The following is a 24,863-nucleotide window of genomic DNA, read 5'->3' on the forward strand; positions in this document are numbered from 1 at the left end:
TTATGGCAACAACAAGTGTTCACATCTTATGGCCTCTCTACAGGGGTGCCCCTATACTTTCCTAGGTCCCTCCTCTTAACATACATACATCACTTCCTTCAAGTGTGCCTGACTGTTAGCCGCTGACAAATTATCCAACTTTGTCGACATCTAACTCTCCTCAAATCCAGCTCTGCCCACATCCAGTTTAACTGGTCAGGGTTTAGGTTAAGGGGCAGGGTTAGGGGTCAGTGAGCAATGCTTTTGAATAAACACATATGAGAGGAGTTGGATGGTCCAACCCCACCTTCCTGCAGTATGAAGGAAGAAGCAACTCATTTCCTTAGATCATGTCATTCACTCAAATCGCTAGTCAAATCTCTACAATGTTGAAGACATTACTATTACAACACTCTTCTAGAAGATTAGCCAGCAACCACAGTAAAACCCCAACAGGTGGTCCACTGGCATATCTGATGTCCAATCAACCAAAAATGGCACATTAATGGCTCCATTATTCACTGAATTACAGATGGCCACTCAAATCAACTTCAAGTCACTAATACTTACCTACCAAGTGGCTTCAGAGTCTGCAACCACCAATCTAAACTTGTGTATAAGCTTATGTTCATTCTTGACCACTGAACTTCAGGAAGAGTGATTCTACCATCTCTACACACAAACAGCCCACACCGTTCTCATATCTGGTTCCAAGATGGTGGAACTAGCTTCGAAATCTATATCTGCAAGAAACTCATGAAGACTCAACTCTCCAGAATAAACCTCTCATCCTAACACCTCTAACAGCTCTAAATGGTGCTTATTTTGCACTTTTACTTCTACCACTTACTTTCCGTACCACATCCTTGATTTATGGCTACGATTTGGCAGAGCACAATTTTGAGTAACAATGCTGTATCTTTTTAAAAGTTAAAACCATCTCTAAAACTTGGTTTACGTATGTAATGCTAAAAGAAAGCTTGCATATTGACATCACTTTTTCAAATAATTATAGCTTCACCATAGTGTCCCCCAACCGTTTGTGTAAAAAAAACATTGAATTTAATTCTTATTGCCTGAAGGAAATGGCAAACATGCAAAGAATAATGTTTCCTTAGCTTATTTCTCCTTTACCTATCAAAAGGTTGTAAAGAGGGACAATAGTTGGTAAGTAAAAATCTGTATCGGCAACTATGAATCATTTCTTAAATGTGTATTTACAAGCCAGTAGGTTTAAAACACTGTTTTGCCCTTAACACCTACCCAACTCAATAAAATGTCCTTTCCATTGTCTCAGAGCCATATTTGGGCCAAACACTAGAGCCAGTCCATCTTGTGTCCATATGGAGGATATTCTTCTCAAATCATGCAACAATGCTGGCAAATAGCGATGAATATTGCCATGTACCTGCTATAAGGCAGGTTAGGCATCTCTGTGCCAGCCTTCTCTGACCCTTGTCTCTGTCGGTGTTTATCCCCAGCTTGTTTTTCTCTGTTTCTCTTGGCCTTTTTCCCCACTCCCACAGTCCTGTGCTGTTCGGAAAGGGCGTGGGAGTCGGGGAGAGAGTGAGCTAATACCCCGGTCTGATTAAATGGCAGAAAAGAGGGCTGATAGCATGAGAAGGGAGGAGAAAAGTCTAAAGGGAGGTGGGGAGTCAGTAGGTAGAAGATGAAGGGGTGGGGGGGGCTAGGATGTGTATAAAAGCTTTGCTGTGAAGAATTAGGAAATACTCCCCGGGAGAAAATACTCAGAGATATTTCCAAATCTTCTCACGCTATAATAATCTTTCAAGGTAAGTACATTATAGCAAATCGACTCTTAAATCTAGCTGCTTCAAGTGAAAACTTTTTTTTCTCCGCACTTTTAAAAAGACAATCATTGCAAGGTAAATTGAAAATATTATGAAGATGTTAATTTTTTGCAGCACATTTTTAATCATTGTTGGAACATGCAAGTAGTAAAGTAGGCCTCTTTTTGTGGAAACTGAACTTAATATGTAGTGCCAGTGTGGCTCCTTTAACGACTAACTTAATTTCAGGAGCTTTTTTCCAATGAGGTGGACACATTCTGTCTGTGGAGAAGTCGGTTAGAACCCCTGCTAAGACTCAGACAGGCATAAAAAGCTGTAGACACTGTTGTCAGCACCTGATACACTCATTCGTCTGGCTGTCCTTGCAAACCTTTGGAAGCTGCTCTTTGAACTCTCCAGGCTCCAGGCTCACTCCACTGTACACCTAAGTATGGCTGACGCCAAAATATGTCTTAGGGGTTGATGTTGTGAGCGCGTGTGTACATGTGTGAGCCAGTCTTAGAGAGTTTTATGTGTCTGTGTGTGCTCGTGTATAATGAAAGCTGCTATTGATGGCACAGAGGACGGCTGCCGAAACAGAATTCCATCCAAATCCCACAAACAGACGACGGGGATGAAAGCCTCTCTGCCGTGCAGACATGCAAGTACAACATCTGTGTGTATTTGGGTGTGTGCGCTCACGCTTTGGGTGTCCAACACATCTGGTGTTACTGTTTGTACAGGTGTCACATCTCTTGCTCACTTGGGTCACTTATTCACGTGACAGAGCACATGAATAAGCACATGTTGGTACTGTATGCAGACATGTGCAGAGTGTGTGTGTATGTGTGTGTGTGCTGAGCTATGCAGAATACCCTCAGCTTATAATTACAGTCTGTTCAGTAAAAGTCATTTTGGACTCAATTAGTTGGCAGCCGAACAGCTTTTCTCAGCCACAGCTATTCTCTTATGGCTCATCCCGATAAACTGAGGTTTGAATGGAGTACATAACGTCTTTGGTACATGCTTGCTTCGTGCAGACATCCTGCGGCAATATGTCACATAGCTTATAGAATAGCATCCATTAGTTGTTTATTTGTCTGCTGCTTGCCTTCATTCATAAAACCACAGGTTCATATATAGAAGCATCGCCATTTTCAGCCATCTGTCCTAGTTTTAGGTTCTCCTCTGTTTACCCGCAGATTCAAAATATGAGCCAATCTCTTTCCCCTCCTTTACCACTTCTCTACTTTTATTTTCATACTCTCACTTCAGTGCTGCCATGACTCCTCTCTCCTCTCTTCCAGCACTCCAGAGGATCAAAAGCCTCAAGATGACTAGCCTTCTTCGGTTTCTGGCACTCTGTGCTGCCATCTCTCTCTGTGTCTGCTATGGTATACATCCTCCCAGACATCCTCACTTTGCTATCAGTTATCGCATATTTAAAGGCTGATATATTTCACATTTAGACAGATATTCTTCATATGTGATTGACCGAATATCATGTTTTTTTTCCCATAGAGTCCCATGAAAGCACAGAATCCATTGAAGGTGATTAAATATTGCATCTCAGTTCTGGAAAAACATGCATGCATTACTAACACAGCCTGTTATACAATGTAACGCATGTAATCCTCACTTCACCCTTGACTAACATCACCCCAGCCATTACTTCACCTGAACTAGAGCAGCTGCACAGTTGGCATGCCTGACAGGGTTAGAATAAGAATGTTTTGTGGTTCCAGATTTGTTTGTGCCTCGAAATCGAGCCAACTCATTCATCCCGCCGCGAAGAGGCAACGTATTCAACCCGCCCAGAGGGAACAACTTCAACAACTACAACTTAATGAGGTAAAACGCAGAGCCACGGGCATGCACATGAACCACACAACCAGATTTAAAACCAGACGCACAAACACACTCACACACACACCACACACGCCAGATGTACACAACATAGTAGATAATTAAGAAAAAGACCATTAAGACCATTAAAACTTTACTTCATGCTTGAAACATGCACAGAGCCTTCAGCAGAGGGTAAAATGCTTTAATTAAACAATGCAACTTATATCCATCCACCAGGACCAGAAAGCCTCCAGCAGAGAGACGTGCAGAGACCTGTGAGGACTACTCTCCCTGCCGCTTCTATGCCTATCGCCACGGCTACCAGCAGGCCTTCCAAAAATACTTCGGAGCCCGAAAACCACCCCAACAAACCCATAGACCAGCTGGGACTCGTCGATTCTAAACTGAAGCGCAAAATGATCCGTTTAATCATTTAATTACATCTATATCATCATTTTCATATGATCTGTTTTTATTTGTTGTTACTCTTGGTTGTGGGATGAAATCCTAGAAGAACGTACCAAGGCATCCAGTGTGACTCAACAACCAGTCATTATACTCATGTGGAAATCTACAGTTCATCTCCCGTGTAATTGCAGGATTTCTTGCATCTACCATTATTACACCTTCCCACCATTTATAAGTTTTACAGGATATGTTCGAAAGAAAGGTTTTGCTCGCCATACACTGACTCTTTTTTTTTATGTTACCCACTACTTTTCTAGGCATGCTCTGCTGTCAGTGATCATTTCCATTGTATTGAAAAAAATAAGAAATAAAATTCCCCCTTTGTGGGTTATGGACCATTTCACAACTGCATGTGTTTGAAAGGCTTAAACTACGGCTGCTACTTTACTGTTGTAGATGATTGAGAAGACTTACTTCACTTACCTTTATAATACTTCAGAGCTGCAGTTGAAAACACAATAGAGGGCTTATAAGAGGATTAATGCCAGTTATTTTAATGCAACATTTTGGGTCATGCTTCATCCTTAACACCTAAAGGTTAATTTCATTCAAACCAGTAGAGAGGTTTAGATAAAAGTTGAGAAACTAAAGGTTTAATCCTATGCTGTTCTGTGTTTTCAAGGTTTATCAAATACTAAATCTTAATCTGATGAGCAACACTAATAACGAAGAATAGATTTCTGTGAAATGCAATAGAGCAGAACCATAAAGCAGAAATACCTCTGAACTTTACTTTAAGTTACAGTGTTCAATAATTACTGATACCTAGTGGTCAAGCTGGAGATAGCCGCCAACTCAAATATCGTCCACCCACTATCTAGTCAACAAATGCATGTTTATTGACAGGCTAAATTGTCTGGTTGAAAAAAAACAAGCAATCTTGGCGTCATTTCGAAGATATATGATCTTCATCCGTGATTTCAATCTGAGAAAAGCCACACCAGGGTTCATTCTTGATTTCAAGCGTGGCCTATCCCACATTCACTTCACCTCCTCATGGTTTCGGTTCTGTGATGAGGTCGATTCACATGCCCTCGCCTGTTCTGGTGTTGCGCAAAAAGTATGATCCTCCATTTCTGAAATGTGCGATCCAAACAGTGCAACATGGTGGCTTAAAAATGGCCATTTTTCTGTTATGAAGAACCTGCAGCACAAACTGGTATAAACGGCTCATTCTAAGGTAATAAGAAACAAAACAGTTCATTTAGAAAAGCTATTGGTTGCAAATAGAATGTTTTTGGGAATAAAACACATTTTCTGCTCATCGACTGCAGCTACAAGTACAGCACTGTGCTAAATGTGTTTTTGTTTTCTACCCCTGGCTTGTTAGAGGGAAGAGTTGGATTTCTTGAGATCTCAAGAGGAATTTGTGCAATGAAGTACACATCTGTGCATGAGTGTCCTTGTTGCTCCCGTCGAAATCAGCACACAGTCCATGTCAGCATGCCAAAGAGCTAAGAAGGCTGGACGCATTTTGGTCTGTTTTTGGTCAAATGTGGACAATGAAAGTTGTCCTAAAGCTGAATCTTGAAGTCTGCCTCTGAAAAGAGAGAAAGGCAGCACCACTGACCCAGACAGTGAAATTATACTCCATATGTAGAACTGTCAGGACCTGTCCAGAATCTAAATGTCCAGTAAAAACAAAGAATGAAAACCAAAAACATAATCAAAAATAGTTTCATATAATTACTTGAAGAAGCTGGCTTTGGAAAATATAACAGCATGCTGGCAGCTACGGTTTTCAGTAAAGCATCAATGTCAAACTTTACAAAAAAAAGTAAAAAACGCAAAAACTGACCTTTTAAAACCGTCCAAAGATTAGGGGACGTTTTTATTGGGTGAAGTTGTGTTTTAATCACGCAGCAGTCTACCGTTGCAGCTTCCCTCAGCTCAACTGGCCAACCACACACTTGTTATGGCATAAAGAAAATCTATCTTTGCAAATTTCTGCAGCACCTCAAACAAACAGATGTTTTTTTCTAAATGTTGCCTTCTTTTTGTAGAAAGTCGCTGCGGTTTGCTATAAAAGAAAGACCTCTCAGATTAAAATCGTGTCACATCATAAGAGACGGTGGTTTGTCTCTCTCAGTTAGTATTACACGGCTCTGGTTGCAACATGCACTTAGTGACCTAAATGTAAGAGTTTGTGGGTGCTGGAAAAGTCTCTCCAGGGTGCCAGCTGCCAGTGTTTTCTGAGGATTTCATGAGCTGGACAGCAGCGAATACATTATTCAGTGTCTTATTTTTTTGGTGTTTTTATTTATTTGGTATTTTCTCTACATTTTATTTCTTTCATTTTTTAAAACAACAACTTCCCAACAACAACAAAAAATACCTAAATCTTTCCAGTGATTGATATGTGTGGCCCTCTTATGTTCCCTTATCACCTATACTCTAAAATAAACTCACCTTTTGCCATCGCCATTGAATCTGTTCATATGTGTGTTTGCTGTCTTTTATGCATGCGTACATAAAAATCATTTATTTTTTACCCAAATGATCGTTGGCAGAGGTGAGTATATCTGCATCCGTGTGGGTGTGTGATACACGATTCTCCAACCAATCACATACCCATGTTCCAACGAGGGCCACATCTATAAACTGACTTTGCGTTTCAGTATGTTTCTGAATAGGAAGGACTGACGCACGGAGAGAGGAGAGAGATACAGCTGCTCAAGTCTCGGGTCACACTCATCGGCTAAAAGCTCAGACGGTGAAGAGAGAAGCGAAAAGATGAAGACTTTGGTCATCCTGGTTCTGTGCTCCCTGGCAGTCATGTGTGTGACTTCAGGTAAGCTCCATACAGCAGGAAACGTCAGAAAGGCTCCGAGTGTGATATTATGCTTCATCTTCAAATTTTTTTTAACAAACTTTAAAAGCCTGACAACTATGGGCAAATGGGATTTACTGAATATGATGACAGTGAAAATAATGACATTTCAAATATGAAAAATGTATCAATTTCACAATTTTTTGTACTTTCCTCCCCTGGTGTTTAACAGGTGCTGACACCGACCCTCAGCCTGCTGGTGACAACCCACCTCAGGAGGGTATGAGAAACATTTCTCACTATTATTCAGCCATCATTGTGCAATTATTCTGTCCTAGCTCATCAAATCATTAAATACATACGGTTATATCGACTTTTTATTTGAAATATCGACTTTTATTTGTCAAAAAATTAATTGTCTAGTCCGGGAGGATCATTTTAACCTACATAAAAGCCCGTAAGTACTGTCAACGAAATCAAAGGAAAAGTGAAAAAGGATGTATTTGATAAGTTTCTCTATTATTGATTTAGAAAAATCTACATTTTACAGTAACAAAGCTGTCAAGCAAATTAATTCGCAGTGCAGAGAAAGGTTATGTGGTGGAAGTATAAATTTGTACAAAATGCATATCTTTGTCAAGCACAGGTACCTCAAAAGAAAGAAAAAAAGTCAGGTTTTTTTTGCACATTCATTGTTTTAGAACTGACTGCTTCAAATCTGCAACCGCACATTTCTTATTGGCAAAATTTGGGCAAATTTGTTCTTGACTTTTGTTCTGCTGCTTCGAGGTTGAATTTCTTGCATGAATTTGTATCTGTTTGCAAACATAAACAGTTTATATTTATAAGCTTTTTCCCAGCTGATGGAGGATTTTTAAGCAATGTAATGATTAGTATGAGTAGTACAGATACATACTGCTTATATGTTATAAACATATTAAATGACATCTGCACTGCATCCTCCTCATTTATGTCCTCCTCAATAATTGTAAATAAAGTATGTGATTATGTATCAATGAATACATTTAATAATGAATAATATAATTGTGAAATAGTTCCCGCCATGAAAGTAAAAAGACTAAAAGAGGCTAAATGTGGTTTTGCGGTTTAAAGGAAAATAACGTATATAGAACGTAATAGAGGGTTTGTGAGTTGTGGTGGAACAGTGTATAATTTTGAATATAAGTATGTGTTGGAAATTACGCAACCGTGTTGGGTAGATTACGGATGAAGATTAATCAAGTTTTACCAAAATGGATCTGGTTGATGGTCGGATGGTGTTTGGATTTCCAGTTTAAGGAGATTCAATTCAATTCAATTCAATTTTATTTATATAGCGCCAGATTACAACAATTGTCATCTCAAGGCACTTAAGTAATATAGTCCAATGATTGTGTTCTATGTGATAGTCAGAGTCAGAGATAGTGACAAGACTTGCTATTTTGCAGTCCAGATGATGATAAATCAATCTAAGATATAACAATAACACGGCCTTGTGTGTGATGTGCATTGCGTACAGGGTTGTTTGTGGAGAGGGAGCAGGCTTCCACTGTGGTGAGGCAGAAGAGAGCTGCTGGAGATTTATCCATGACTCAGCTGGAGAGGTACTTCTATTCTATTTTCTCATCATCTACAAAGAACAGCAGGCAAACATGCTCCCAACTTAACATATGTACGTTTGATGCTTATCTGACAGAGTCAGAGGTGTCGGGTTAGATAAGATCACATCCAGACAGTCATATCATGAATAAAAATCTGTGTCTCCTCTCCGTTCTAGCCTGAGAGAAGTGTGTGAGGCCAACTTGGCTTGTGAGGACATGATGGACACGAGCGGCATCATAGCCGCCTACACTGCCTACTATGGACCAATCCCCTTTTAGAAGCAAAACCACAACCTGGCTGCTCAGCAAAACTGTCCCCTTTCATCTGCAGAGCCACTTTAGAGCTGAAGTTTTTCTTTGCTGCCGAGCAACATTGTGCCAGCTCTGTGAGAGTGGAACATGACAGTATTTTTCCCTGCATAGACTTGCAAAAATGTAATTCTCTCAGCCTGTAGAGTAGTGTGATGAAAGTAAATAAAGATGAATAAAACTCTGCTGATGTCTGATCTCTCTTATGAGCCCCCATCTGCCGTATGAGATCAAAGACCTCCACATCCTAACAATGATGAAATTGCTTTTATGGGTTTTGACCACTAGACGTCTCTGTTGTGTCTTAATTAGAAATAAAAGGCAGCACTATGACTCTACATTGAACACAAGGCATATACAGTAAATTAACCATCCCCTTCTGCTTTAAAGTCTTCCCGTTTCATGGCCTTGAGAATACCAATGTTCTCCTTTTATTTCAGTACTGATGGGTCCTTGTGAATGACTAAAAGAAAACTTCTAAGCCCAGTCTATGTGGGCTCAAAAGCACTATAAATACATGCAACACAGATCTGGAGTGTTCTGTTCACATTTTCAAACAGCGATACCCAAATATGGAAATGAATTGAGTAGCTTTCATTCTCAAATTTCCACACTTTTCATTGTCTTTTATAGATAACTAGCAGACCTGTTTATTCTTCACCACAAGCAAAATCATCTACCTTGCCTTATGTCCATGCTTTATGAATAAAATCACAGTATGTAAACACTTGAATTATTCAGGGTTTCATTCAAACGATGTGGCTAAAGATAGTGACTTGTATTTAAACTCCATTTTTTAACTGTGCAACTAAAGTTATTCACCTTACGGCTGAGCGACATGTGGCATTTGCTTCAAATAAAAGCTTTTTTACTGTATTATCACACTTAAACCCATTTTCAACTCATGGTGGCTGCATGTTCATCTCATGTGCACATGGAAAAGTCACTTATCAGACCACTGACTTCTATAAATCTTAAGGTCAGTATCAAACCAAAGCATCAACTTCTAGATGGTACTAAACAAAAGTGCTGAGCCAAATAAGAGACATATCATTTGTTCCTATTTCTTCATCTGTCTTTGAAACACAGTATAACACATATTAGATGGTGTTTTTGCTCACAAAGAGCTATTAGATGATAACTTGGCACATCACCACATGCTGTGCCGTGCATCCTCAAAGAATTTAGAGGAAACTGGACAATCCATCCAATTTCTATATCTGCTTCATCCTACTCAGGGTTACTGGAGGCAACAGGCATGATTTTCTTTTCAGTGGGAGGAAGCCGGAGTACCCGGGAAGAACCCACACATACAAGCGGAGAACAAGCAAACTTCACACTGAAAGGCCTCAGCCAATATTTGCAGTAGGAGCCTTCTTGTTGTGAGGCATCAGTACTAACCACCACACCACCATGCAGCCCAGGATCTGGACAAATGGAGGGCAAAAGAAGAAGTAGCAGGCCCAAAAAAACTCCTTACAGCAGATGAACAGTATCTGTAAGTCATGTCCTTAAGAAAATCCAGCAAATCCTGATACACTGAGAGATGCATCTGGACCTTCAGCTGATCCATCTACTGTTCACTGAAGCCTCATCAGAAATGGTCTCCATGGAAGGGTGCCTGTCAAGAAGCCATTATTGAGAGGGAAACAGGGAGAAAAGACTGAGGTATGATGACATAAGAAGTTGGCTGAAAATCAGTGGCAACAGGTCTGATGGTAAATGGATTGTATAGCGCTTTTCTAGTCTAACTGACCACTCAAAGTGCTTGTAACACTACATGCTACATTCACCCACTCATACGTACAGTACGTCTTAAGATACACATAACTATGTGCTTTCAATGTGGTTTTAACATGCAAAGGACAGCAGCAGTTTACTTTAATGGAGGTAGAAATAATAATCTGACAGTGATGTACGAACTGATGTTTCTAATGATACACAGTGTCATTAGAAATTGCGGGCGGCTGTAGCTCAGGAGGAAGAGCAGTCACCCACCAATCGGAAAGTCGGTGGTTCGACTCTGGCTTCCCCAGGCTACATGTCAAAGCGTCCTTGGGCAAGACACTGAACCCCACGTTGCCCCCCCAGTGTATCATTGGGGGTATGAATGTGTGTATGAATGATTAGAAAAAGCACGTAGTCCTCCCCAGAGCCCGGACCTCAACATTATTGAAGCAGTGTGTGTGACAGAGAACGGAACAAAAGGCAGCCAACATCCAAAGAAGAGCTTTGGGATGTCCTTCAAGGAGCCCAGAGAAGTATTCCTGAACATTACTTAAAGAAATTACCAAAAAACTCTGAATTTTAAGTTAATTAATGTTTTTGAGTTGTTTTTGCACAACATCGTACATGCTTTTGTTTACTTAACACTATCCTTTATTTTTGTCAGTAGATCTAAATCTAGATCAGAATTTCATGGAAGTCTTACTGTTGTGCATTCTTGACCCTGATCTTGAGAATCTAGTCCAACAAGTCTATCACGTAGTTTCCGACACAAAGCTTCTTTGTCGGCCAACATTTAAGTCACATTTTTGGTTGTCTTTATCTGTGCTAAAAGACTAAATGGTAGTGCAAAAGGGAAACTGGTAAGATTCCCAGCATGAAATATGTCACCAAAATGTACGTTTGCTCTATTTATCAGATAGTACATTTGATCCTCCTCTTAAACACCCAGCTAGAAAGCAAAAAGTCTGATTTATCATTATTTTTGAACTGCTCCTTTGTATTTTCTAAGTCTGGTGATGGTTTGGAAACACTCATTTTTCTCACTGAGAAATAAGAGTTTCATTTCTGTACCAGTAAATACAGAAATGGACTTTCAGGTGAAAACTGGATAATGTGTAAAATATAAATAGATTGTCCAAAAACAAAATGCAAACATTTGAAAATTACACACAGTGCTGTTTTTTTTTATCCCCCTTATACCCCCCCAAAGACACATTAAATACGAAAAGATATGAGATATTTTACCATTTCATGGAAAATATTCACTCGAATCTTGAATTAGATGGCAGCAAAGTTGAGATGAGGCAACAAAAGGTTGCAAACATGAGTGGTACTAAAATAAAAACAGCTGGAGGAACATGTTGCAATTAATTAGGTTAAAGTTAGAAGTAAAGATGGGCAGGGGTTCAGCAATCTAAAAAAAACTGCATCAACACATTGAGAAGTAATGTTCCTCAACGTGAAATTGTGACCTTTGAATCTTTCATCATTGACGGTAAATAATGTCATCAAAAGATTATAAGTTACTGGAGACATCTCTGCACACAAGGGACTAAAAATCAGTATTATATGCCTGTGATGTTTGGGCCCTCTGACAGCGGACGTGGTCCTATCATGGAAATCACTGCATGGGCTCAGGAACACTTCCAGAAATCATTGTCTGTGAGCACAGTTCACTGTGCCATCCTCCAATGCAAGAAGCCACATGAGAACCTTATCCAGAGACCTGCTGCAGTCGGTTAGTGATTCTCTAAGACTCTATAAGCATAAGAGTTATTTCCAGCGGATGCATTTTGTGCTCCAGAAGAATAAAGATGCATTTTTTATCATGATTGCCTTGTACAAGAAGTTGCAAAATGCAGCAGTTTTTCTACTTAAAGTGTGTGGTATGTTGGAGAATTATCAGTGATTTATTAATGCATCTTATAAGTCATGTCATATTTTTATCAAAGTTAGTAATATGATCGAAAGCTTTAGTTTTGTACTAATACCAGTTTTATGCAACTTGTTAACTATTTCAAAAGTGTTTCCTTATTGGAAAGTAAACAAGAACATCTTTCATCACTACTCTCAGGTTTCCCCTTGAGGTTGCTGCGGAGATTTGAACAACAGAATCATTGTTTCCAGAGAAGAGTAGTTGATTTACTCACCAAAATCCTTTTGTTTGTGTCTGGTTGATTTACCTGATTAGTGCTCTTACTGTATTTATAGCTGCAGTGAATGGCTTTTACCTGCATTAAAACCAAAGATGCCTCTTGACAAATATGACTTGTGAGTGCCAACACAGGCTAGAGGCATCCAGCCACGTGATGTAGGTCTTGTCTTTTTATCTGGCAGCTGATTGAGCAACTTCGCAACACTTTCTGATTTTGAAACATTAACTCTTTTCGGTCAGTATGTTACGAGAGTTCATTTATTTCTATCATTGATTGCTTTGATCCTCCATTTTTGACATATTATTTTATCCAATTTCAAAGCTTCCTCTCACACCAAATATGACATCCTGTCATCAAAGGTTTCTGAATACAAACATCTCATCTTTTTTCTTTTTTAACATTTTTGATTTAATTCATATCTTTTGAAGTCAATTTTACTTGCTCACAGAACAAAGGTGGGACTGAGTTTGCGAGATGCACACAGACCTTACATGTTCAGCTGTGGGAACAGCCTGTTGTCTGTCGCTCTTGCTTAAATATTTCACCGACCACAGAGTGAGTTTCTATGAAACTCGGCAGAGTTTAGGATTGGCATTTCTAGCCAACAGCTTTTACTCAGAATGTCAACAAAACGTTCAAATTCAAGATTTTTATATAATGGTTTGCAATAAACTGGAGTTTTTTTCTTCCAGAAATCATTGTCTGTGAGCACAGTTCACTGTGCCATCCTCCAATGCAAGAAGCCACATGAGAACCTTATCCAGAGACCTGCTGCAGTCGGTTAGTGATTCTCTAAGACTCTATAAGCATAAGAGTTATTTCCAGCGGATGCATTTTGTGCTCCAGAAGAATAAAGATGCATTTTTTATCATGATTGCCTTGTACAAGAAGTTGCAAAATGCAGCAGTTTTTCTACTTAAAGTGTGTGGTATGTTGGAGAATTATCAGTGATTTATTAATGTATCTTATAAGTCATGTCATATTTTTATCAAAGTTAGTAATATGATCGAAAGCTTTAGTTTTGTACTAATACCAGTTTTATGCAACTTGTTAACTATTTCAAAAGTGTTTCCTTATTGGAAAGTAAACAAGAACATCTTTCATCACTACTCTCAGGTTTCCCCTTGAGGTTGCTGCGGAGATTTGAACAACAGAATCATTGTTTCCAGAGAAGAGTAGTTGATTTACTCACCAAAATCCTTTTGTTTGTGTCTGGTTGATTTACCTGATTAGTGCTCTTACTGTATTTATAGCTGCAGTGAATGGCTTTTACCTGCATTAAAACCAAAGATGCCTCTTGACAAATATGACTTGTGAGTGCCAACACAGGCTAGAGGCATCCAGCCACGTGATGTAGGTCTTGTCTTTTTATCTGGCAGCTGATTGAGCAACTTCGCAACACTTTCTGATTTTGAAACATTAACTCTTTTCGGTCAGTATGTTACGAGAGTTCATTTATTTCTATCATTGATTGCTTTGATCCTCCATTTTTGACATATTATTTTATCCAATTTCAAAGCTTCCTCTCACACCAAATATGACATCCTGTCATCAAAGGTTTCTGAATACAAACATCTCATCTTTTTTCTTTTTTAACATTTTTGATTTAATTCATATCTTTTGAAGTCAATTTTACTTGCTCACAGAACAAAGGTGGGACTGAGTTTGCGAGATGCACACAGACCTTACATGTTCAGCTGTGGGAACAGCCTGTTGTCTGTCGCTCTTGCTTAAATATTTCACCGACCACAGAGTGAGTTTCTATGAAACTCGGCAGAGTTTAGGATTGGCATTTCTAGCCAACAGCTTTTACTCAGAATGTCAACAAAACGTTCAAATTCAAGATTTTTATATAATGGTTTGCAATAAACTGGAGTTTTTTTCTTCTTTTCAATCAGATCAAGTCCCAATGAATGTGTTCAATGCAACAAAACAGTTTCAAACTTTCTATTTTCAGCTCCAAGCATCATCGAAGCCTCTCCTCAAGCCTTGCATGATAAAACCAGTTATTCAGCACAGATTGGGTAATGCAGCTCTACTTCTCTGGGTTTTTTTTTTCCTTACACAACACATGCTGTAAGTCTACACCTGGAAACCCCCACTACGTAACCAAGAAGGAGGGATTATTAAGGACTATAACCTTAATGCTGTCACTGCAGCTGCAGCTCAAACCCTGCAACAGACATTAGGTCGCAGTGATGGATCAGCTAACATTTAAGAGGGACAACGATAAGCGTATCCAGGCGGTGCAGAATGCTTTTGGACCTTCTGGGCAGACCTTGTGCTGTTCGGGTCGGACTCTGATGGGAGAGGGCACGCTGATGAAGCAGTGTCGTAAGAAGTGTAAGCTGAAGGCCTTCTTCCTCTTCAATGATATCCTGGTGTATGGCAGCATCCTGGTGAGCGGCCACTGGTACAAAAAACAGAAGATCATTCCTTTAGGTGAGGAGCTCATCTGCTCATCTTCTCATAACGTTCCATTAATCAGGAGAAAATGTGCTTTGGGCAGAGAGAGACAATGATGCAGGTGTTATCATGCTGAACTGTATCAACATTACTTGAAATGGAAACATGAAACTTAACTGAAGAGTGGAAAAATAGATAATTTTTCCCCAAAAGCAACAAAAAATTAAAATGCATTTCTTCAATTACCCTTTTAGTATCTTGGCATGCTGATGTGGTTTCATGCTCCAATGCTTTAAGATGCCAATGCAGTACCACAGTTCAGATTTCCCCAGACTGTTACAACTATTTCAAACTTCTTCAAAATGATTATAGATAACCAAGAAAAGTTTTTTTTTGCATTGATTAAATGTGGTTAAATGTTGATTAAATTTGGGTTTGTTCATAGTAGTTTCATTAAGCATAGTAGTTTCATATAAACCTCGAACTAAGAGATCAGCTGTAGTGGGGCTTAATATCCCTTTGAGCAAGTCAGTGCATCTGTTTGTGACTTGTATGAACTTATAATGTCATTGCTTTGTTTTGAGCACTGATTTTTCAGTAATAGGCTACCATCAGTGTAGGCATGAAACGTTTTAAGCCATTTTTTAAATCAAATTCAATGAATGAGTATTTCAAAGTAGTTATGGGACTGAAGATTTTCAACCATAAAACTCCTCCATGTTGGTTGTTTGTAAAGCTCTGTGATCATACCAGGGTGTCCATATTATTTTTTAATGTCATTTCAGCGGACATCAAGCAGGAGGACATGGAGGACGGTGTGGACTTTGAGAACCAATGGTTGATCTGCACACCGAGCAAGTCCTTTTACGTGTCTGCCATGTCATACGAGGAAAAGCAGGCCTGGATGAAACACATTGATGACTGCCAGCGCCGCCTGCTGCAGGACGGCAGCCACCAACCGTGCTCCACCTTTGCCGTTTCCTGGATTCCTGATCAGGCTGCCCAGAAGTGCTTGCGCTGCCTTAGCAAGTTCACAAACACCAACCGTCGACACCACTGCAGAAAGTGTGGCTTTCTGGTGTGCAATAAGTGCTCCAAGAAGCGAGGGGTCATTGATCACATTCACCCCACCAAGCTGCAGAGGATCTGCAAACGTTGCCACCAACTGATTGAGGAAGAAGAGAAATCTCGCCTGAGGGTAGGCAGTACTGGGGAGGAAGACAATGGGGGAGCATCCAGTGATGATGATAAAATACATAGCCCCGCTGCCAGCAGCTGGCTGGACACCCTGAATGGCACCTGGGGCCTTATGGACACTTCTCAAGCAGAGCAAGAATAAACATTAACTCTATCAAGCCCGTTCTGGTCTCTGAGACACAACTGTTGTCCATCATTAAAGCTGTATTCACCAACAATCTTTTAGGCGTCAGTTTTCCAGTATAAACATTAAAGTTCATAATTAGTCATTCAAGTGGTATGAAAAGAGACCAGACTTGCGCACCTTGTCTCGTTGCCCATGACAAGAGACATTGGCCTCTTAAGTGAGATAACATGGATAGCATTAGAATCCCTGTAAGGAGTAGGATTTTGGGAAATAATGAGTTAAACAGACTGTCAACCAGCAAGGTTGGTGCAATATCTGCCAACAGGGACCTATTTTTAACTTGTACAAAGCAGCTTTGCTCGTTCAGCAGGAGAGGCTCTGGACGTGAGCTTCAATGGTTTCCATCGATTTGTTTGATTCAGCAAATTAGAATTTAGAACGTCTGTGAAAAAGTCTGCTGACTCCTTGGTTTAGGGAAACTCCTGTGAATTAGCTTCTCTCTGAATACACATTTGCATCTTCACCTCCTCTGTGCGATTCAAATCAAATTCTGTTCATGTGTGAAAAAAGGATTTGCACTTCACAGCTGTTCTTTTGCTGCTTCATTATGTGTGAACAATAAAGTGAAGCAAAATAATTGTCTTGTGTTTTTTGAGAATTAAAGTGTGCTGATGGAAGCACCGTGCTTACAAGTCATGCCACGAATCCAACACATGCTGGTGTATTTGCATACTATACTTTGGGGATATTTTCTAAAAACAAGGCTGTAATTTCACATCATTTGCTCATATTATAAAATATTTTTATCTTCAGTAAATGGATCGGGTTAAAGCAATTATTCTCTCCCCTAGTTCTGTTGGCCACCTGCCCTGCATGCTTTCGATGCTTCCCTGCCCTAAAGAAATGAATCGCCTCATCAGTTTGTCATCAAGTTATCGGGATGCCTTTTCAAGATTTGATTGATATTTTGGCCCCAAGGCCTTGGTCTGGATCACTGCTCGTAAGACAAAGGTATTTGTGATTACATGATCACTCTCCAACACCAGGGTGAAGAAAACAAACCACCCAAACCAAAAAGGAGTAGCCGCATTCAGTTAATCAAAATAAATGGGAAACTGTCACAACTTGGGTGCGAAAGACTCAAATGCTGGACACAGAAATTTGGTAGCAAGTGTCTTTATTTTACAAGAGATCCTTTGGGGGGGGGGGGTAAGCGAGTTACAAAGGTTACAGAAGCCTTGATCACGCTACCATACAGAGTAGATAACCCATCAGGTGATGAGTGGAAGGACAGTCCAGGTTAAATACTGCAGAGGGTGAATGATGATGGTCCGATGTGCAGAATAAACTGAGGCAGCCACGCCTGCTTCTGGGAGGAGTTAACAGAGTTGGTGCTCACGCCCACACGCATAATGACAGAGGGAGGATCAGCACCTGAGAAGGCAAGGGGACCATGACAGAAACATACCTTTACCAAACGCATCCAATCAGAATCAGGAAAAAAAAAACTGTACTGTTTTCTAACAGGTCAACAGGGAAAGTTAAAACATTGGGTCTCACTGAACATCACGAGCAGCTTGATGTAAATTATCTGACAAAGAGGTGCATTACAAAAAAAATATATCTCAAATCCAAATCTATGTTCACACCAAGTATTCAGAAAGTTTTTAGACAATGAATTCAGTAGTGTTCCCTGCTCAAGTAAAACATCCAAGTAAGGAAATAAAAAATCTGCTGCAACACAGATTCATTGATTTACATTTAATGGCACTTCTTTGTTCAGAAATTCAATGCTTTACTCGTCTTCTCCAAATAAGATTTACCACAAGGACAAGTGATAATTCAAAGTAAACTTGTGCTACAAAAAAAAAATCTATTTTAAAAATGACCCAGATAATTCCCCAAATTCAACAATTAACCTTCTAATACTGGCTCAGAACCTAATGAAGAACCTCCTGATCCCTATAATCCCTACATAGACCAGTGAGCAGTGCTGGCCAACATGCCATTGGGGTCATCAGGTGGGAACCTCATTTCATCAGTGTTTCGTCTAGTTGGGCCCACGACACCTCGAGGAGGCTAGACAGTGATCCCTCCCAGAGTTTCTTCCCTAATGCCAGCCATCACTGCTCCTCAGTCCACAACAACCATCTTTTCTTCCACAAGCAGCATTATTATCAGTTACCCCAGCCTCTCACCAACTGCACACCAGTCATAGCAGGGTGGGGATTCAAACCCTGGTTTGGGTAGGGGGTAATGAAAGTATAAAGGGTGCCAGAGGTGGAGGCAGGACAAGACATGCTAGCAGATAAACTCACCTAAACAGTCCTACAATCGCTAAAAATGCCAGCAAAAAGCAAGGCCACACAGGCCAACTCATCTGAAATGGCCACCTGGTTTCAAAAGGCTCACATGGGCCACACCCTCCACTTAAATACATCCTGGATTTCTTCCTTGCTACTCCCAAGAGTCTGTTTACCCTAAGTGCTCCCCCTGCTGGGCCCCCAGCTACTACTGCTTCTTCTAATCCAAATCCACTGACTGGACTTTACTGCCTCATCTGACACTTCCTTCACTATTTTCCTCACACTCTGTCCACTTACACCCAACTCCCTCAACAATGAGACAACAGACTTTGCAACACATCCTCTACATTCTACTTCCACTGGACAGATCCTAACTTTCTATCCTCACAGCTCTGCTTCTGCCTCCAACTCCACATACCTAAGCTTTTTCCTTTCATATGCTTCTGCCACTAAGTCCTCCCAAGGAACAGTCAGCTCTATGAAATAGACTATCTTTCTACTCCTAGACCACAAGACTATATCAGGCCTTAGGTTTGAAGAGGCTATATCCTGGGGAACAACAAGCTTTCCTCCTAAATCTACCTGCAGCTCCCAATCACAAGCATCCTCTAAGCTGCCTTATTGTCTTATTAACTTTCTTCCCCTCTTGAACAAACTGAATTGCCACTCTCTTCACTTTAGACCTTCCTAAATCTACCTGCCTTCGTTTATCTTCAATACCTGCAGCTAAGCTTCTTAATACTTGGTTATGTCGCCACGTATACCAGCCTTGTGACAGACTACTTACAGCCTGACAAAATGTGCCTTAGAGATAAATTACTGACTTACTGTAGAATTTAAAAAAGAATGCATCATCAAAAAATCCATAAAAATACATTCTAATTGAAGCCATGATTCACATATATAAACCTTTTTTCTGCCACATTTTTGACAGTAGAAGAGTTCCTTGAAATATCCAGTAGTTGTATTTTACAATCAACCAAAACAATTCCAAGAGGCAATATTCCAAAGTCTCGATGCCTCCATCATATAAAAGTATACTTGCCCTTCATATGAAAGAATACTAAACATAGTTCCTCCCCATAAAAGAGAGTGTCTACAGATTCTACAATATTCTTTATGTGTCTTCTGTAAAAGATGGAGGATTTTCTGCCATTGGGCTAATGAAATGATCTACAAAGTTTGACAAACTGGAGGTAAGAGACCTGTAACTGTAACTATAACTGATTTTAGGTCATTTTGGTGAATGTTGGAATTATGGGAGTGTCATATTCTACTTTGGAAATTTCACTGTTCTGTGTAAGATAATCAATGGCTTTATGGACAATACTGTTTAATGAGTCAGTTGGATCCCCTGTGACTTGATAATAATGAGTCTCATTGTCGATCTTCAACTTTATTCACAACTCCAGTGGCACTTCGTTTGTTAGCTTGATTTATGATAATCAAGTCATCCGATACCTGGTTTTTCAGTGCAGTTACCGCTTCTCTGGTTGAGTTTTTGTGGGTTACATTATTCTGTTTTGTTTTCAGAGAGTTGTCAGCATCTTGTTCGAGTAGCCTACGGTGATTAATAGATAATCAATAGACTTATTTAGATTAGAAGGAGGCCCAAATGTACTTTGTCCTTTGACAAATGTTTTCCTATTTTGAATCGGTACTGTAGGACCAGGTGATTGGGAATGTTCATTTTCCGGTTGTTCAAAGTAGATTAGCTGTTTTGAGAAAATTCCTTTAAACAGATACTTCAGAAATTTTTAACCTCAAAATCTTTAACATAATTCTTAGGAACAAGAATTATATGGCCAGAGGGGAGCTGATCCATCTGCCGATGTCTTGCAATTAGTCGCCTGGGGCTTTTGTTGAAGTTTCTCTTCAGTTAATTTCTCCAGCTCATCCTAATCTGTTTTGAGTTGATCCACAAGTAGAGTGATAAGGTCAAGGGCACACCAACAATCACTAAACTGTTTAGTTCTTTTGTCCACCATCGGTTCCTTCTGCCATCTGAGACCTCTGGGAATGACTCCCTGTCTGACACAATCACTTTAAAGTGACTGCATGTAAAGATGTCTTAACACCATGTCTAGAGAGGTCAAGGGAGTGCATTAGAGTCCTCTATAGACTGCATCTGTGACTGATCAACAAAGATTCATTGCAAAGGATTCATTCTCTTTGATGTTGGTTAATTTCTCATATTCCTTGACTTGTGTGGTCATAATGTTCGTATAGTTTCACAAAACAAATTTATATCTGATAAAACAACAGCAACATTTCCCAAATGTTTGACAAAATGTGAGCCTGTGAGACTAAAACTGTCAATTTTCTGCATTTTGCCTCTATTTACTATTAAAGTCTCTAACAAATCTAACACAACTTTGGAGGCAACGATTCAACTCTTTCAACATTCACTCGGTCCAAGATGAAGAACTCTGCCCTCAAGTCTTTCACAAGCATGTGAACATTTTTCAATGCAAAGTCGCAACATTCTTTTCAGATTCCAAGTTTCTCAGGTTATAGTTACAAAACCCTCAAAGGAATCTTTGTTTGCAAGGAGACAAAGCTGAAAAGCAACACTGAATAGCTGTTATCTGCAGGCCCTCGGGCAAGTTTATGTAATGAAAATCATTGCATGTTCAGGAACACTTCTGGAAAGTTGCCAGCAAACACAAATACTGCCCCCACAGGTCCAGTTTGATGCTTTCTCTGGGCCTGGGCACGTTTTAAAAAGGACTGAGGCAAAGTGGGAATCTGTCCTGCTTTTTCCTAAAACCATGAAATTCACATCCTTTGGGCCAAAAAGCAGAGGGATCATCCAGCTATATATCATGACGATTCAAAAGCCAGCTTCCATGCATGGGGTGCATTAGTGCACATGAAAGCACCGTTAATGCTGCATGATGAACACAAAGCTTTCGTGCAACACATGCTGCCATCCAGGCAAAATTTTTATTACTGGAAATTCTGCAATTTTTTTCAGCAAGAAAATTCAAAACAATGCTGTAAACACGCTCAGGTCTCACTCGCAGAAAACATTTGCTGTGTCATGAAATGGAGGCTCCGAACTGTCGAGCACTATGTCAAGCGAAAATGAGAAAAGGCTAAACGTGCCTGTGTGAATGGTATTTTTTTCTTATGTTTTCTTGAACTTAAATTCAAAATGGTTCTTTGACCTACTGTCAAACGCTCCTCGGTGCTCCATCTTTTTTAGAAACAGGTTTGCGTGCCGTGTGCTCGGCAATGCCTGTAGTGTGGCTTTAAGTGCATATAAATTTTGGGTTTTTTTGCTCAAGCACCTTTTAAAGGAAATGGCCCTCTTTGCTCAGAGCACCAAACAATTAGAGCTGGGAAATGGAATAACTGGTGCTTTTTTATTTAAATACAGGTTTTCTGTTGAGTGGTTAATCCCCTATAAAACTACCTAGTATCTGAGCTTTCACCTTCCTGGTGTCAACAGTGTTTCTCAAAAGCAAAAAAAAACAACAACAACAAACCTTGATCGGGAACACTTAGTCATGTCTTTTGATCTTTTTGGTGTCAAACCAGTTTGTCCTCTTGTCGGAAGGAACACGGAAATTAAATCTATTTTCCTATCTGGTAAACACAGTTCATTGTTCACCAATCTTTTTTTCTGTCTCTTTTTGTTTGGAATGGACTATTTGTTCAGTTATCTTTAAGGGTCTGATGATTTACATCTGTCTGGACCACTGTTTCAGAGTATTATCTAAGAACTGCTTTCTCTGCCCTGTCAGCGATGCTGCAGAAATAGAGGATGCTCTATCACAACATAATAAAAACTTTGCATTCATAAAGAACTTTATTGCCATTCTGCTAACTTCTCATTACAGTGAGAAGAGTAGATACCTCATGTCTGAACAAACATATTCCAGCCTTATCTTAAGACATGGCTGTCTCGCTCTTACCTGATTAACTTAACTGATGGACACATCGAAGGGATCTCAAACCAGACAGTACAAAGGAATTGGTGCAGATAACCTGAACCAGTAGCTCATATCAGCTCATTTGTTCAGGACAGGCAGACTTTTGCTGTGGATGGATGCACACAGATCAATGCTTGAATTTGAGTTAAGGACACTAAGCCACTCAGGGCAAAGAGACAGAGCGGATGGAGGAGCCCTCATTTTAAAACATGCACTGTTGTTCACTAAAGCGTTTGGGAATGTGCGCCTGATTCAGTGTTGCTACGAATAATTAAACATCTCTGTTGGCAAATAGTGCAAAGACTCATTTATGATAACAAGCGTTGCTACTGACTTCAGAGTTTGAAGAAACGGAGCAATTGTAAGACGCAGAATTGGTGACATCTGCTGGCAAAATAAGGTATTGCATATGGTGTTGCCCCACTTGATGGTGCAAAATCTCACAAACAAAAGGAGTAAAAATTCTACGATGATAGTTTATTTAAAAAGTAGAGTGCTTTGAATTCAAACAATACTGTTGGAAATTTTATTCAAAACCAGAAAACTGTCGTTGTTATATTGTGCTTTTAGCACCTATCAGGGTTGTGACATAGTAAAAACTATGGGAGCGTATTCATCAGGTCATTTCTGCGATGTTAGTTGCTGTTGACCAGGTTGACTGTTCATATCTTAAATATTCCCACCGTTTAAACTTTAAAATGTGGTGAAATCCAAAACATATAACAAACACAGCTCTCCACGTTGACGCAGGATGGACCTCAGCTCAGGTCACTCGCAGGTGGATGGGATGAAACTCTGACCAAGCTCGTGGGATGCGGCTGGTATCACTGATGCATCATTTAAAACACCCAAATACGGAAGCAGCAAGTCGAGTTTCACTCGACCATTTTTGTGAAAACAACACATTCGCTGAGGACTTCTTGCATCCTTACAAGAGTTAAACGCTCATCAGTGAAGAAAACGACATAACACAAAAATGCTATTTTCTTAGGAGACTGTTTTGCAGCTGGCAGAACTGCTTGAATAACATATTGGAATAACAAGAACTTGACATACCAAAGAAGTTATTCAAGCCCAGAGTGGCTGTAGCTGTACAGTGTAGGAGGAGGTCATCAGTTTTCAGTATGATTACGCATTGATAACCTCAAGTCATATTTTCCGAAGATAAATGGGCAAGATATGCTTAAACTGACCAATAACACAATGTTATGATAACAATGTGTTCATTGAAAACATTAAGTGAACAAATCAGTGTCAGATACTTATAGCATTAGCGTTTCCAGCTGAGATAAAAGGGACCACACTGAATTTAAATAGGCTTTATGACAGCTCTGAGGTATTTGAATTCGGCGTAAAATTCCAAATTTTACACAGCGAAAGGCAACACTATGGTTTGATGCAATGTAATTTAATATTTCTGTAGGAATATGCATCACTCAGCCTCACAAGTGGTATCACCAGATGTGTAATGAGTTGGACATTCTGTCACAGCCAACCTACAATACAGTGAGTGTGAGACATGGGTCTCCCCACATGTTAAATTAAGTTGTAACATATCACTACGTTGAATAGACTTACTTATGAAAAGTTGTTTCAGTTCTTTTTTTATATATCCAAGAAGTGGTAGATGACATGCGGTATGAGGTATGTTTGGATCAATATTCAGCAAATTCAGTCAAATCTTTGTCGGATTTATCAGATCACATCAAAAACATTCAAATGCATAAACACATTTCAGTCCAATTTCACCTCTGTTCCCTCTACTGCTCACAGGTACGAGAGCGGTTAGTTTTGCCCATATCGTTTAGATCTTGGCCAACGCATCATGCAGGAGTTGTGGGATGCCCTGGATCGCCCTGTCATGACAAGATGTCATGTGGGACGTGGATGAAGCAACTGGTTTGTTGTAACTGAGGAGAGAAGGATGAGATTTCCTTAGCAGGATGCTTTCCACAGCATTTGATACTTTATTCTTACGCAGAGTGAGGTCAAAGAGGCGCTTCAAAATCCCACATAGCTTCTGGTCTGGGGAGCCCTTCAGGAGCTGGTTCCACTTTAGTCTCTTCAGCTGCCTACTCACCTTACTGCTGGAGACAAGTCAGACAAAAGAGCTCGGGTTTGGTTTGTAAATGTAGTGCAGTGTAAATTTGAAGAAGTGTAAAAATAGATGTAAATGTGCGGAACATTTACCTAAAATTGTACCGAAAACTGATCCTTGAGTCGCTCCATGATGCGGGCTG

General features: G+C 39.9%; 3 protein-coding genes across 4 annotated transcripts; all 3 read left to right on the forward strand.

Annotated features, from left to right (window-relative positions):
* The first annotated feature begins 1,669 nt into the window (after positions 1-1,669).
* On the forward strand, positions 1,670-4,339 carry mgp (matrix Gla protein). 2 transcript variants are annotated; one of them, XM_072369330.1, is made up of 5 exons: positions 1,670-1,772; positions 3,077-3,163; positions 3,291-3,320; positions 3,515-3,620; positions 3,855-4,339. In XM_072369330.1, the coding sequence occupies exons 2-5, from the start codon at positions 3,103-3,105 to the stop codon at positions 4,018-4,020; spliced, it is 363 nt and encodes a 120-aa protein (XP_072225431.1). In that variant the 5' UTR covers positions 1,670-1,772; positions 3,077-3,102; the 3' UTR covers positions 4,021-4,339. The 2 variants fall into 2 exon arrangements, with proteins under 2 accessions (XP_072225431.1, XP_072225430.1); XM_072369329.1 differs by lacking the exon at positions 1,670-1,772 and having other exon boundaries at positions 2,600-3,163.
* Positions 4,340-6,713: 2,374 nt separating this feature from the next.
* On the forward strand, positions 6,714-8,951 carry bglap (bone gamma-carboxyglutamate (gla) protein). The gene is made up of 4 exons (XM_072368544.1): positions 6,714-6,876; positions 7,088-7,135; positions 8,375-8,459; positions 8,633-8,951. The coding sequence occupies exons 1-4, from the start codon at positions 6,819-6,821 to the stop codon at positions 8,733-8,735; spliced, it is 294 nt and encodes a 97-aa protein (XP_072224645.1). The 5' UTR covers positions 6,714-6,818; the 3' UTR covers positions 8,736-8,951.
* Positions 8,952-14,789: 5,838 nt separating this feature from the next.
* On the forward strand, positions 14,790-16,470 carry LOC140272995 (pleckstrin homology domain-containing family F member 2-like). Its single transcript, XM_072368518.1, has 2 exons — positions 14,790-15,091; positions 15,841-16,470. The coding sequence occupies exons 1-2, from the start codon at positions 14,848-14,850 to the stop codon at positions 16,392-16,394; spliced, it is 798 nt and encodes a 265-aa protein (XP_072224619.1). The 5' UTR covers positions 14,790-14,847; the 3' UTR covers positions 16,395-16,470.
* The last annotated feature ends 8,393 nt before the right edge of the window (positions 16,471-24,863 follow it).

Source organism: Leuresthes tenuis, unplaced genomic scaffold (genome assembly GCF_036924035.1).
Source record: "Leuresthes tenuis unplaced genomic scaffold, fLeuTen1.0.hap1 SCAF_17, whole genome shotgun sequence".
In the NCBI taxonomy this organism is placed as follows: Eukaryota; Metazoa; Chordata; class Actinopteri; order Atheriniformes; family Atherinopsidae; genus Leuresthes; species Leuresthes tenuis.

Coding starts and splice junctions, on each gene's coding strand:
- bglap (XM_072368544.1), top strand. CDS start 6,819: ATGAAGACTTTGGTCATCCTGGTTCTGTGCTCCCTGGCAGTCATGTGT. Junction 7,136..8,374: donor TGACAACCCACCTCAGGAGG/GTATGAGAAACA, acceptor CATTGCGTACAG/GGTTGTTTGTGGAGAGGGAG. Junction 8,460..8,632: donor TCCATGACTCAGCTGGAGAG/GTACTTCTATTC, acceptor TCTCCGTTCTAG/CCTGAGAGAAGTGTGTGAGG.
- LOC140272995 (XM_072368518.1), top strand. CDS start 14,848: ATGGATCAGCTAACATTTAAGAGGGACAACGATAAGCGTATCCAGGCG. Junction 15,092..15,840: donor ACAGAAGATCATTCCTTTAG/GTGAGGAGCTCA, acceptor ATGTCATTTCAG/CGGACATCAAGCAGGAGGAC.
- mgp (XM_072369329.1), top strand. CDS start 3,052: ATGACTCCTCTCTCCTCTCTTCCAGCACTCCAGAGGATCAAAAGCCTC. Junction 3,321..3,514: donor AAGCACAGAATCCATTGAAG/GTGATTAAATAT, acceptor TTGTGGTTCCAG/ATTTGTTTGTGCCTCGAAAT. Junction 3,621..3,854: donor AACAACTACAACTTAATGAG/GTAAAACGCAGA, acceptor TCCATCCACCAG/GACCAGAAAGCCTCCAGCAG.